We start from the raw sequence: 12,368 nt of genomic DNA, 5'->3' as shown, positions 1-12,368 counted from the left end.
ACGTAATTATTATATGAAAGTGGGTGGAGCTTTCGGATTGATTTGTCAACATTTCATGTCCAAAATCCTTTGTCCTGTCTAGCTTTCTCACTGGACTAGGTCTTTGTAATCCGGTATTCATGGAATAATCCCGTTGCCTATCTATATCCCATGTTCAAAAGCCATCGTCAACTTGTCTTGGCTTATAGTATATTAGTCTACACTTTAATAATGGCTAATATTATACTATTAATTTAGATATTCTTTTGTCAGCTAAATCAATCATTATGTTTTATTTTAATCCATTCCCACCAGCCACAAAATCCTGCAATGCCAAGCCACCAGCTCAGCCTTACTGGTAATTTGGTGAGAAAGCCTTTGAAATAGAGAAATATATTATTAGAGAACTAATGTGTGTATCAAGGCTGCCCTATCTTAGCTCAGATTTGCATTATTGACCTGACTTCCTAATTATATACGAAATTACTATTTATCGATTCGGGTCCTCTGCTTGGATTTTTTCTGGTAAATAACATTAGTTAGATGTGGAAAGTATCGATTGAGTGGGCATGCTTAAAAAACAAATCTACATTTTGAGAAATAAATTCACCTATAAGCTTGAATATTGTGTAGAGTTGGATTTGGAAAATGTTATTGTTTTTGGAGCTTCGTAATCTTGGTAATTCAATGGCTTCAAACATCCATGTTTATACGTGCTTACTTTCTTCATCTTTATATGAGAATCTCTCTAGGCTCTATGCTGATTTTTAAGCGTTAATCTCGTGCTTTTATAAATAAATAAAAAATAACATTATTTTTTGGACTTCTATTTTAGTATCTATCTATAAAATACATATGAAGTAAATTTGCACCAATAAACGCTACAGACGCCAACTTGTTTACCAACTTTTTTATACCAACACATGTGGCACAAGACATGACAACTCATGTTCAACGGCAAAACTAGGATTTTTTCAACTAGTGGGCTAGCAAAAGTTATTAGCTTAAAATCTAATGATTTTTTTTTTTTTTTTTGTACTTACAGTTTCTATAGTCTTTCTAGAAATAAAAGTAAACATTAAATCATATAAACCATGTTAATTCATAGCTCTATTGACTAATTTCCAATAAACTTTATCATAAAACAAACATATTAAATGCAACTGAAGAACATACATATTATCAAAATAAAAATATGTTAAACAATATAGTTGAAAGTGTACCTATTTTAATGCGTATTTTATCGCTTGGCTGCAGCAAAATTCATGAAAAATTGGACTTTTTTGTACTTTAGTAAGTTAATTTATACTGGGCAAATATTTAAAACAAGTTAAATATATAGGTTTGATTTTTTTTTTTTCCTTCAAAAACCACACTGGGCTATAGCCCACTGTAGCCCTTAGTGTGGTTGCGCCGCCACCAGTGCTCATGTCATCTGCCATTAAATATTTTGTTCCAAAAAAAGAATTGCACCTATCAAAATTAAAAATTAAAAAAGAAAGAAACAATGAAAAAAAAACATGTAATTAAAACAAATTTTTGGTGGCTGAAGTTCTTTTTTTGGAACAAAATATGTAATTAAAATAAATGAGATGGCAGCATGTGCCACATGTGTTCATATTAAAAAGTTGGTAAACAAGTTGGTGTCCGTAGCGTTATTAAATTTGCACAGTTATGAAATCGAATTGTGCCAAACACAATTAGTTTGTAGCTTGAGAGAAAATAAAACAGAATAATATAGAGGAATCATTGTTAGATCACATTAGTGAACCAGAGTGACAGATGAGGAGATGAAGCCACTTATTACCACGCACTATTGTTTATTTAAATCTAAATTCACTTTATAATGTATTTATTTGACAAATAAATTTGATGAGTTTTTTTTAAAAAAAATTTATACAAGCCATATATTAAATGAGTATTAATCGAACTTAAGATCTCGAATGCAAGAAATACCTTTAACCACTTAAGCAACAAGCCCCTTGCAAAATTTTGACGAGTTCAATATTATTGTTCTATATAAGGTGCTACACTAATGTTAGTCTAAACATGTGGTTGCGTTAGAGTAATGAACGATTGAATTCTACATTAAAAGAATTATGAAAATAATAATAATAAGAGGCAAAATGTCACTTTCTAGCCCTCTAATTTGCCAGATTTTTCACTTTGGTACCTATAGTTTCAATTATGGTGATTTGACCCTTTTAGTTTGATATCCATCACAATGCAAGGTCGCATCTAAATTCCCGTCCAATTCACGTAGAGTAGTATTTATGTCTACTAATGTCATCTACTTTGGTGCTCCTAAAAAATTTCAATTCCTACGTTGAGATTTTGTTCAATTTCTCTAAGGTTCAAAGTAAGACCAAATAGAGAGTAAGAACATTTTGATTCTGATGTTGAAGTAGTGGTTCATCTTGTCATGACATACAGAAATAGCATACTTACTTTATTCCGGAATTGAATAGGAATTTGAACATATCTTTAAATTAGGATGAGTATCAAATTACGGTGGTAGTGTTAAAATCACATAGAACAAAGTAGAAAGTTGGGCATAATAAGAAGTTTGGGTGTTGAAGAGAGACCCTCACGCATATTCCATTGCTCTCCCCCGTATATCCAGCATCCAATAAAAGAGAATACGTATAGGATACTTCAGCTATCCATTGACCACGAATATTCCAAATCTAAATCTAATCCTTATATATAAGCCATCAGCCGAGCTTATCACTTATCAGCCCATTCTTAGCCACTGGCTTTGTGGGTCCCACGACTCAATCATATAAGCCGAGCTTATCACTTATCAGCCTATTCTTAGCCACTGCTTTTGTGGGTCCCACGACTCAACCATATACCATTTACATGATGATGATGGTGATGATGTATGTTAGTTATGTTATGTCCATTCATGCATGCATTTCATGTCCATCCATGCATGCATGTTAGTTATGTCCATCCATGTATGCATGCATGCATTTCGTGTTGCACGACATGCCACGTGGTCAAAAGCTATTCGGTGGTCATCCAATAAGACAAGAACTGGCCAACAACCCACGTGGCCCGTCACAATCTCTTAATAATTTCGCGGGAAGCACGAGTCAGCATTTCGGTGAGCAGAAAACAAATACACACCAAGTGGATCCCCCAAACTAATGCTTCCATGTACACCTACCGCAGGATTGTTATCCTGTGATCAATCCGGGTCCAGAAAGTTTGCCCCACGTGATCAAACGAAGCATCAAGCCCAATGACGTTGCTGTTTCAGGGAAGTTAACGTGCGGCACAGACGTAGGGGATCAGTGACCAATGGGATACGTTCCAGAGGGTTCTTTCGTAAAATCTCTCCAACCAATCATGCAATGCAATACAACCAAGTTTCACATAAATATCAAATTTTATTTTATTTTAGTTTTTATGAGAGATTAAAAAAAGGTTTTCCTATTATTTTTTATGTCCTTTTTGGTAAAAAGTTGGTGGGAAGGAACCTTTTTAAAACAAATCAATGATTAGTTTGCTAATGGATTGGTGGCTGTTTTTTTGGGTGTCTTTTTGTCTGTACATTTTCTCTCACTCATCACCACAAACCAAAAGCGCAAATTACTATTTTATTTGGTTTTAAATTTTACCCCAATATTTATGAAGTGAAAAATAATAATTTGCAAGGCAACCAAATAATTAATAATACTTTATTTCGGCTTGATTTTTTTTATTTTTTTTATAGCCAAATTGATTTATTTTCTATTGTTGGGAGAGGGTTTGTTGGCCTATGCTTAGCTGTGAAAAATGACAATTATGAGCCGAAAAGAAGAAGAAAAAAGATCTTTTGGGGATATGAGAAAGTTTTGGTGCACACTGCACAACAAAGACCTACCATCTCCTTATTCTTTTGCCATTGTCAATAATTGACGAAGGTTTGAACGTATTTGTAAGAGTTACAACGAAAGTTAAAAAAGGCACCAAACACGTTCCCATCTCCCACTATATTTATGGCCACACTTCGGGATGATAATGTCCGACAAAATTTGATACAGGACTCGAAATCCGTATGGAAAATTAGCAGGTCAATTCATATTATTACATTTTCGAGTCATTTTCAGGTTAATTCTTCATGATCCATTTAATAAAAGGGTAAGTTTCGGATTAACCTACCAACCCGCTAAAATACGTATGTAACCCATTTATTAAACAAGTCAACTAGCTAACCTGCAAAAATACCTATTTAACCTACTAAAATACCTATGTTACCCGTCAACCTGCTAAACTCTAAACCCGTCAACCCGTTAAAATACCCGTATAACCTGCTAACTCGCTAAAATACATGTATAACCCACTAACCCGCCAACCCGCTAACCCGTTTCTTTGTTTATTCTTCATTTTTCTAATTATTTTTAGTTCGTTTAGTTGCTGTCACTTAGCGAGTCAACCCGATACACGACTTGAAACCCACACAGGAAATGAGTGAGTCAACCCAACAAGACACGTTTATTAAACGGGTTCGATTTAGGTTAAGTATTCTTGACTTGTATATGATCCTTGTGTTGAGATATCTATCTACATTCCAAAATTTCCAACAATTTTGAATAAGGTAATGTTAGGAAGCAGAGTCGGTCCTGGGTTTTCTAAGGCCCAGGGCAAATTTTCTCAAGTGTGCCCCTTTATACAAATTAAACCAAAAATTAAAATAATAATAATAATATATATATATATATATATATATATATATATCAACTAATTAATTTTATTTTTCTACAAGTAAATCTCTCATTTTTGCATCAAGATTATCCCAAACTCGTGGATCATAAATGTTCAAATCAAATCTTGTTTCTTGACATTCATTTTCATGGCAAGGTTCATCAATATTTTCATTTTCATCAAGGAAAGGTTCATCAGTATTTTCATTTTCATCAAGATCACCAATTTCTTCATTCACATCATTCTCATTTTCTACTAATTCTTCCAATTGAATTGATTGTTCATATTCATTTGGTAAATCTTCATCTAAATTTTCAAGTGAAGCATTGGTTTGTTTAACAAAATATTTATTCAAAGACCCTCTTAAAATTTGAGCAATTTCTTCTTCTTTTTTCTTTCTTTGTCTCTTGAGATTTCCGGAAAGTTGTTTCTTAGGAAATATTTTTTAATTTTTATAATAAACACAACACAATAAAAAACAATAAAACTAATTAACAAAGAACAATAAAACCTGGATTTTGAGCTTATTTTCTTCCACTTGAAACTTCCAAGTATAAAGAACAAGAATCCCAGCCAAGTTTTCTATTGAATCAAATAATAAATAAGAAAAAGTTAACAAAGATATGTATTACAATTTACAAAATTTATACATCTACATTCTATATGTATCTATATATATAAAAAAAAAAAAATTACCTTCAAAGAAAGGCACTAGTCTAGCTTGTGGATGATTTATTTTGGAGAAGAGGAGAAGAGGAGAATCAACCAAAAAAAAATTGCTTGAGTTCAGAGAAGAGGAGAATCACCCAAAAAAAATGCTTGCATTGGGTTATGAACTGAGAAGTCTGTTTTGATTTATTCCATAATTTGTTTATTTATTTTATATTATATTGTACAATTAATAAGGACTTTCTTACTCTTTACGTTTCTTGAGATTGAGTATATAGAGACTGATTGTGATTAATTGACTTCCCTTTTCATTGAGAAGTACAATCGGCAACTTCCTTTTTTTTTTTACACATATATACATAGGTTTAAAAAAAAAATTTGGGCCCCCTTCAGCTGTGGGCCCCGGGCTGTAGCCCTGGTGGCCCTTGCCCAAGGCCGGCTCTGTTAGGAAGATAACATTTATACAGACCATCTTGTGTGCCACGTCTCTAATAGAGGTAGAGCCTCCACTATTATTAGAGAAGTGATACACAAGGTGGTTTATAAATGTGCTCTCTCTGTCATTTTCTTTTTTAATTGCTTGGAAGACCCGTCAATTTTTTATTTTTTTTGGTGGGAATTTTGAGGTTTTGAAATCTTGAACTACTTTAAGTAGAAAATCATAAAACAAAAAAAAAACAAAAATCAATTACAATAAAAAATGCTATAACAACTATTTAGTAAATATCTAAAATAATAGATAAAGAAAAATATAATTAAAATGTTACTCCAACAATGCTCTATTTTGACTAAGTACCCGTTTGACATTGCTTATTTGGGGTGATAAGTGATTTTTTTAAAAAAATTGGGAAGCCCAACTCATGTAAACTATGAGAAAATCATTTATTATTAAAAATTGCTGTAAGAGAAAGCTATAAGAGAAAGCAACTAATGAGGTGCTTTCATTTTCTGGTTATGCAGGAATCAGTTTCGAAGAGGTGCTGAGTTTAATGATTATGTGACAATCATTTTCTGATTATGCGAGAATCAGTACCAACAACCCTTTTAATAAAATTTTTACCAAACGCCAAACTGCTTTCTCTCACAGCAAATTTGACAACTATTATTTTCACAGCATAGCAATGCCAAACTGGCCCTAACTCGATATTTTTTGTTAATTTTGAAAAAGTGTGACTTAATTTTGCTTCAACAGCCAACGGGGTTTATCTTAGTGGAAAAAAGCCTTGATTTGCAGACTAGTGGTTTCAGGTTTGCACCACCATGACATCGTTTTAGTGTGTGTGTGTGAAAAACACTCCTCCCCCTATAGTTTAGACTATTACTTCGTTAAATTCCTCTAGGAAGTAGAAGATTGTAGAACTCAACTGTGTTTTTTGGAGCACAACCTTGACCATAAAAGTCTTGGAGATGACAGTGAGCATCTCAAAATGACACTAAAGATTACAAGTATGTACATTGTTGCACTCCAAGTTACTACCTCATTGATAAAGCATCTTTTAAATCATAATTGAACCCTCCCATCAACTAAGTACGTATGTGCGTTCCAAACCAAATTTACAAGCTACTTATTCATTATGTGATATGTTCCTTCGATGATTACAATAGATGCTTACATCGCCGCATGTTACCATTTTTGCTAATTGGCATTGTGGATCCAGATTCGGCCACCATATATAGTGCTATGACATATTCAACACCTTCAAGACTTAGTTGAAATTCTTGCTAGTTGTGAAATGTGATCCCTCAAATCTCTTACGAGTTAGAAATATGGTCATGACTCATGATGACCGCATTCCCACTTAATTCACTAAGTCGACCACCAACCAAAGGGACTCAACCACATTTCTTAGGAGCGTTTATAAATAGGCACGTGGACTATTTTTATTAGGTGATGTGGTAGCATATGGGGCATGATACAATATGTACAAAGTGACCGTCTAGCCCAAAACCTACTGACAATATAGGTGAAGAAGCCTGAGATATTTGAAGTTCTTAACTAAGCTCTCATCCTTCAATATCTGACACTCTTAACAACCTACTAGTACGTGTGTAATAGATTAAGAAGGAAGAATGATTCAAACTTCATACATAGCTTCCCACAAAGTAAAACAAAAATGTGTTTTTAGTGTGTTAAAAAACTTGTGGCCTTCAAATCACAAAACAAAATGAACGTCACTTCTAAGAAAGAAAGAAAGAAAAGGAAAAGGATATGTATCAAAATCAACCAGGTATGGATAAAATGGATAGAAACCAGACGTAATGGAAGATCACTACCATTACCATTACCATCTCATTGAGATGAAGCTTTCTTTGTCTCCTTACCAAGCGAGTATCACCAAAACACAAATTCAAAGGTCTGGATTCATCCACTCACACCAAACCCACCCCTTTCTGGCCTTTTGCTTACAAAAAGAAACATCTCTCCCACGTGCCTTTCTTTCACATGCAAACAAATCCCATCTAACAACATGGTGGGCCCAATCACACAACACAACCAGTCCATTTGGGCCCCACTCTTCAGTTGTCCAATCCTGCTTTTTGTGTACACTCGACCACCACGTGTCCACTTCTGATTTTTGTCTTCTCATCCTCACAATACAGCTGTCCTGTCCACGTCACACAACACAATCATTTCATGGATGTATGTTCATGATGCATGTATGTATGTTCGTGATGACCATATATTAATTAATTAATAATCAATATGGAAGTTTGAGAAATTAAAAAATAAGGGAAAATATTTGGTTGTTTCCCTCTAGGTGCAACTTTAAAAGGCCGACTCTCTGCCTCTCTCACAAGCACTCGCGAGAAAGTTTCACACAGAGAGAGAGAAAAACCAAGAAAGTTTCAGAGAGATGGAGGGCTTCACTTGCGGAACAGAATCTTGGGTTTCTTCCATCCGAAAAAACCCAGATGAGCAAACCCATCAATCACTACAAACCTCTTCTTCTTCTGAAATCATGCTAGGAATTGGAGAAGAAGAATGGCCGAAGCTGAACAGCTTGAAGAGCAAGAAGAAGAAAAAGAACCAGGTTTTGCTTGAAGGGTATGTAGAGGCAGCCGATGAGGATGATTTGTCGAGGACCAAGAGCTTGACGGATGAGGATCTTGACGAGCTCAAAGGGTGTTTGGATCTGGGATTTGGGTTCAGCTACGAAGAGATTCCTGAGCTCTGTAACACCTTGCCTGCTCTTGAGCTTTGTTATTCTATGAGCCAGAAATTCATGGACGAAAACCAGAAGTCGCCGGAGAATTCTCCGACCACAGTTGATTCGTGCCCTTCGGTTTCAAGTCCAATTGCCAATTGGAAGATCTCTAGTCCTGGTGAGTGATCTTTGTTTTTGTCAATTTTTTAATTTGTTTCCATGAAAGTTTTAGAATTTTCAGTTTTGTTGGTGGACATTATGGCTTGAACATTGTAATTCATCTGATCGAAGTGTTTTTCTTTTTAAATGATGAGGGGGGTTTAATTTTTACAACCAAAATGTGATATTTTTAGCTAGCTAGTGTTTGTAGATGAAATGATCATCCAGTTCATTGTGATTTTATTTGTACTGCAGATGAAATGTAAATTTTGGTTGTCTGACTATGGAATTAAATTTGAAATGATGAACTGGGTCCTCAAGTTTTCAGAGTGTTAGTCTTGGTAGTTGGTAGTTGTTTCAGAAAAATTCCTGTACCGTTTTTGTGACTAGCAACTCTACAACTTTTGTGTTTTTTCCTTACTTTGAGATGTGTATGCAAACCAAGTGAAGTTACTCTTGTTTTGATTTGGTTCCCGATTGATCTCTTTACTTTTGTTTCAATGTCACTTCAATACATATAAATCTTCAAACATCTGACCTCTTGGTAACTTTTTGTTTGTCCAGGTGACCATCCTGAGGATGTGAAAGCAAGGCTCAAATACTGGGCACAGGCTGTGGCATGCACCGTTAGGTTATGCAACTGAGAAAAATTAGGACTTTTTGGATTAATGCTTTAGATGAAAATTAAAAAATGGATGGGCAATTTCCTTGATTTGAAACATCATCAAATATGAACAGGTTAGACCTTCATCGGGAGCTTGCGCTTCACTGGTTTATTCTGTAATGGCTCCTGTCAGGAATGATTGTTCCTGCAATTCTAGAACCTGTTGATGATGGATTTACTCTGAGGAAGAGAAAGAGGATGATGAAGAAGAATATTTCAGGTTTGAGATGAACCAAATACCCGAGACTTGACTTAACTGTTCGAAGGCTAAACCATTGTATTGTATCCAGAAGAATGAAAACAATTCATGAATTCAATAAACCATTTTATTTCTAGTCAATGTTTCGGTATCTATGAATTCCAACCTTAGCTGTTGGTTTTTATGCAGCGGTGAGAGCCTCCATTAGAGCTTCACCAAGTACTTCATGACCTCTTAATTTGCTGAGGTAACTAACCTAACTGAGTGAACATTGTGTGTCTTTCTGGTGCTTCTAATTATGACCCTCTAATGAAAGTTATGGTTCTGTTATGCAAACAATGTTAACTGTGCTGACTAACTGTGTTTATCTGTCCTATGGATAGATTTTGTACCCATTCGGCTGGAATTGCAGACGCAATTGAAAAGGCATAATGATTTAAACCCTAATAGATCTTGTACCTTAGCTGTTGGTTTTTATGCAGCGGTAAGAGCCTCCATTAGAGCTTCACCAAGTACTTCCTGACCTCTTAATTTGCTGAGGTAACTAACCTAACTGAGTGAACATTGTGTGTTTTTCTGGTGCTCCTAATTATGACCCTCTAATGAAAGTTATGGTTCTGGGATGCGAACAATGTTAATTGTGCTGACTAACTGTGTTTATCTGTCCTATGGATAGATTTTGTACCTATTCGGCTGGAATTGCAGACGCAATTGAAAAGACATAATGATTTAAACCCTAATAGATCTTGTACCTTAGCTGTTGGTTTTTATGCAGCAGTAAGAGCCTCCATTAGAGCTTCACCAAGTACTTCCTGACCTCTTAATTTGCTGAGGTAACTAACCTAACTGAGTGAACATTGTGTGCTTTTCTGGTTCTCCTAATTATGACCCTCTAATGAAAGTTATGGTTCTGGGATGCGAACAATGTTAATTGTGCTGACTAACTGTGTTTATCTGTCCTATGGATAGATTTTGTACCTATTCGGCTGGAATTGCAGATGCAATTGAAAAGACATAATGATTTAAACCCTAATAGATCTTGTACCTTAGCTGTTGGTTTTTATGCAGCGGTAAGAGCCTCCATTAGAGCTTCACCAAGTACTTCCTGACCTCTTAATTTGCTTAGGTAACTAACCTAACTGAGTGAACATTGTGTGCTTTTCTGGTTCTCCTAATTATGACCCTCTAATGAAAGTTATGGTTCTGTTATGCAAACAATGTTAACTGTGCAGACTAACTGTGTATCTGTCCTATGGATAGATTTTGTACCCATTTGTCTGGAATTGCAGATGCAATTGAAAAGAGGGAGTGGATTGGATAACTATTTGTTCTGATTGTCCCTGAAATTTCATTCGTAAATTCCTAACCACATTTTCTCCAGTCTGTTTTCATGAGCAACGGGTTTTCACGGTTATGTCAAGGACTGGATCTTTCAAGTTATGTTGTCTATGGTTACTGATACATTCTTGCTGCTCTATTTTTCTGCTAGCATGGTGACAATCTCCTTTTGTTATAAATTCTGCAACAGAGCTGTCGAATGATGACTTTAATTTCGGAGACGTTTATAGTCTGTCATGTTAATTATTGAATTGTAACCAGGAGTGTGGGTGGAAAGCTCTAAGAAGCACCATCTTAGAAAGACTTTCAGAATATTTCTTTGCTCGTCATTGAGGGCGCTGTCAGAAGGTTAGATGAAGGATTAAGTTCCTTTTGGGATAAGATGAAGGATTTGCCTTAGTGTATGGCTCATAGGTTGAAGAGAATTGCTGCCAGCCATGTAGCAGCCATGGGCCTATTCAATATGCATTTTTGACTTGTCTAGCTCGTCTCTGAAGAATTTTCAATGTGATTTCTCACTAGGTTAGAAGCATTTACAAGCAAAAGGATTCATGTTTGGCCAATTACCTGTTTGGTGGCGTTGGATTTTAGGAGTCTAAACTTGTTTTTTTGCATGAGTTTGATTTCTTTTTCACAAATCAATGGAATATATCATTCTTATTAATTTTTTTTTCTTTTAGCAAGTGATATGGGAGTTCGAACTTGAGACCACTGGTTTACAAGTCAATGCCCTTTTTCCACTGAACTGGACTCCTTTGGCATCATTCTCATTCTAGTGTTGGGAAATTCTAGAAATGAAAAAATTTGCAGTAAAAATATGGAGCTCATTCTTAGAGAATGCTAAACTCATTCTTGAAGGGTGGTTATTTTCACACGCTAATTTTATCCGGTAGCGATCATTCTAAAAATCGCCACGATTTCGTGATCTTAATCCCCGTTTCGTACACCAAGCACATTCCGAATAAATTGTGGATTGGAAAAATATTCAATTCCAGAAAACCAAACAAAATGTGTATGCTATAGATAGGGCTTTAGAATCACCAATAGCCTAAAGCTTTGATGGCGTCCCCTCTTCTTTTAAAATAATTAGGGTAAGTACAAGTCTTGAAATTTTGAAAATCAACATGTAATCTTTTTAAAGTGTCTTATCAACTACGCTAGCTCATTATTTAACTCATTTTTGTTGTACCAGCCTCTCAAATGATTGGCTGGTGATCTACTTACTATTCTTGGTCCAAGTCTTCGTTGTCACCAAGTAAACCCTAATTAAATATTGGTCTTTCTTTTCTAACGTATACAACCATTTCAGTTTTTGGTCAATGAATCATTAAACATTACGCCGTGCGTTAAATATGTTTTCTTAATTCACGTGTGTACGTCTTGATCACAATTTCTGTTGACTCACGTAACTTGTTTCAAATGTTTAGACTTGTATTTTCACCAAAAATAAATAAAATTGTTTAGACTTCTATTTGTCGCTTCTATATAGAAATGAAACAAGATTTCTAATATATATATATTT

General features: G+C 35.0%; 1 protein-coding gene across 9 annotated transcripts; it reads left to right on the top strand.

The window, feature by feature from the left end:
* Positions 1-8,118: 8,118 nt before the first annotated feature.
* On the top strand, positions 8,119-11,510 carry LOC110746377 (uncharacterized). 9 transcript variants are annotated; one of them, XM_088246594.1, is made up of 5 exons: positions 8,119-8,664; positions 9,210-9,276; positions 9,384-9,529; positions 9,698-9,755; positions 11,108-11,510. In XM_088246594.1, the coding sequence occupies exons 1-3, from the start codon at positions 8,196-8,198 to the stop codon at positions 9,427-9,429; spliced, it is 582 nt and encodes a 193-aa protein (XP_088102720.1). In that variant the 5' UTR covers positions 8,119-8,195; the 3' UTR covers positions 9,430-9,529; positions 9,698-9,755; positions 11,108-11,510. The 9 variants fall into 9 exon arrangements, with proteins under 9 accessions (XP_088102720.1, XP_088102719.1, XP_088102716.1 ...); XM_088246593.1 differs by having other exon boundaries at positions 10,185-11,510; XM_088246590.1 differs by having other exon boundaries at positions 9,892-11,510.
* Positions 11,511-12,368: the final 858 nt, after the last annotated feature.

This window comes from Prunus avium, chromosome 1, assembly GCF_965620075.1.
Source record: "Prunus avium chromosome 1, drPruAviu1.hap1.1, whole genome shotgun sequence".
NCBI lineage: Eukaryota > Viridiplantae > Streptophyta > Magnoliopsida > Rosales > Rosaceae > Prunus > Prunus avium.
This window is presented reverse-complemented; position numbering and strand designations above follow the sequence as displayed.

Bases quoted from the DNA above. Each gene is read 5' to 3' on its own strand.
- LOC110746377 (XM_088246594.1), top strand. From the start codon at position 8,196: ATGGAGGGCTTCACTTGCGGAACAGAATCTTGGGTTTCTTCCATCCGA. The intron at 8,665-9,209 runs GTGAGTGATCTT...TTGTTTGTCCAG, and splicing joins TTGGAAGATCTCTAGTCCTG to GTGACCATCCTGAGGATGTG. The intron at 9,277-9,383 runs GTTATGCAACTG...AAATATGAACAG, and splicing joins GCTGTGGCATGCACCGTTAG to GTTAGACCTTCATCGGGAGC.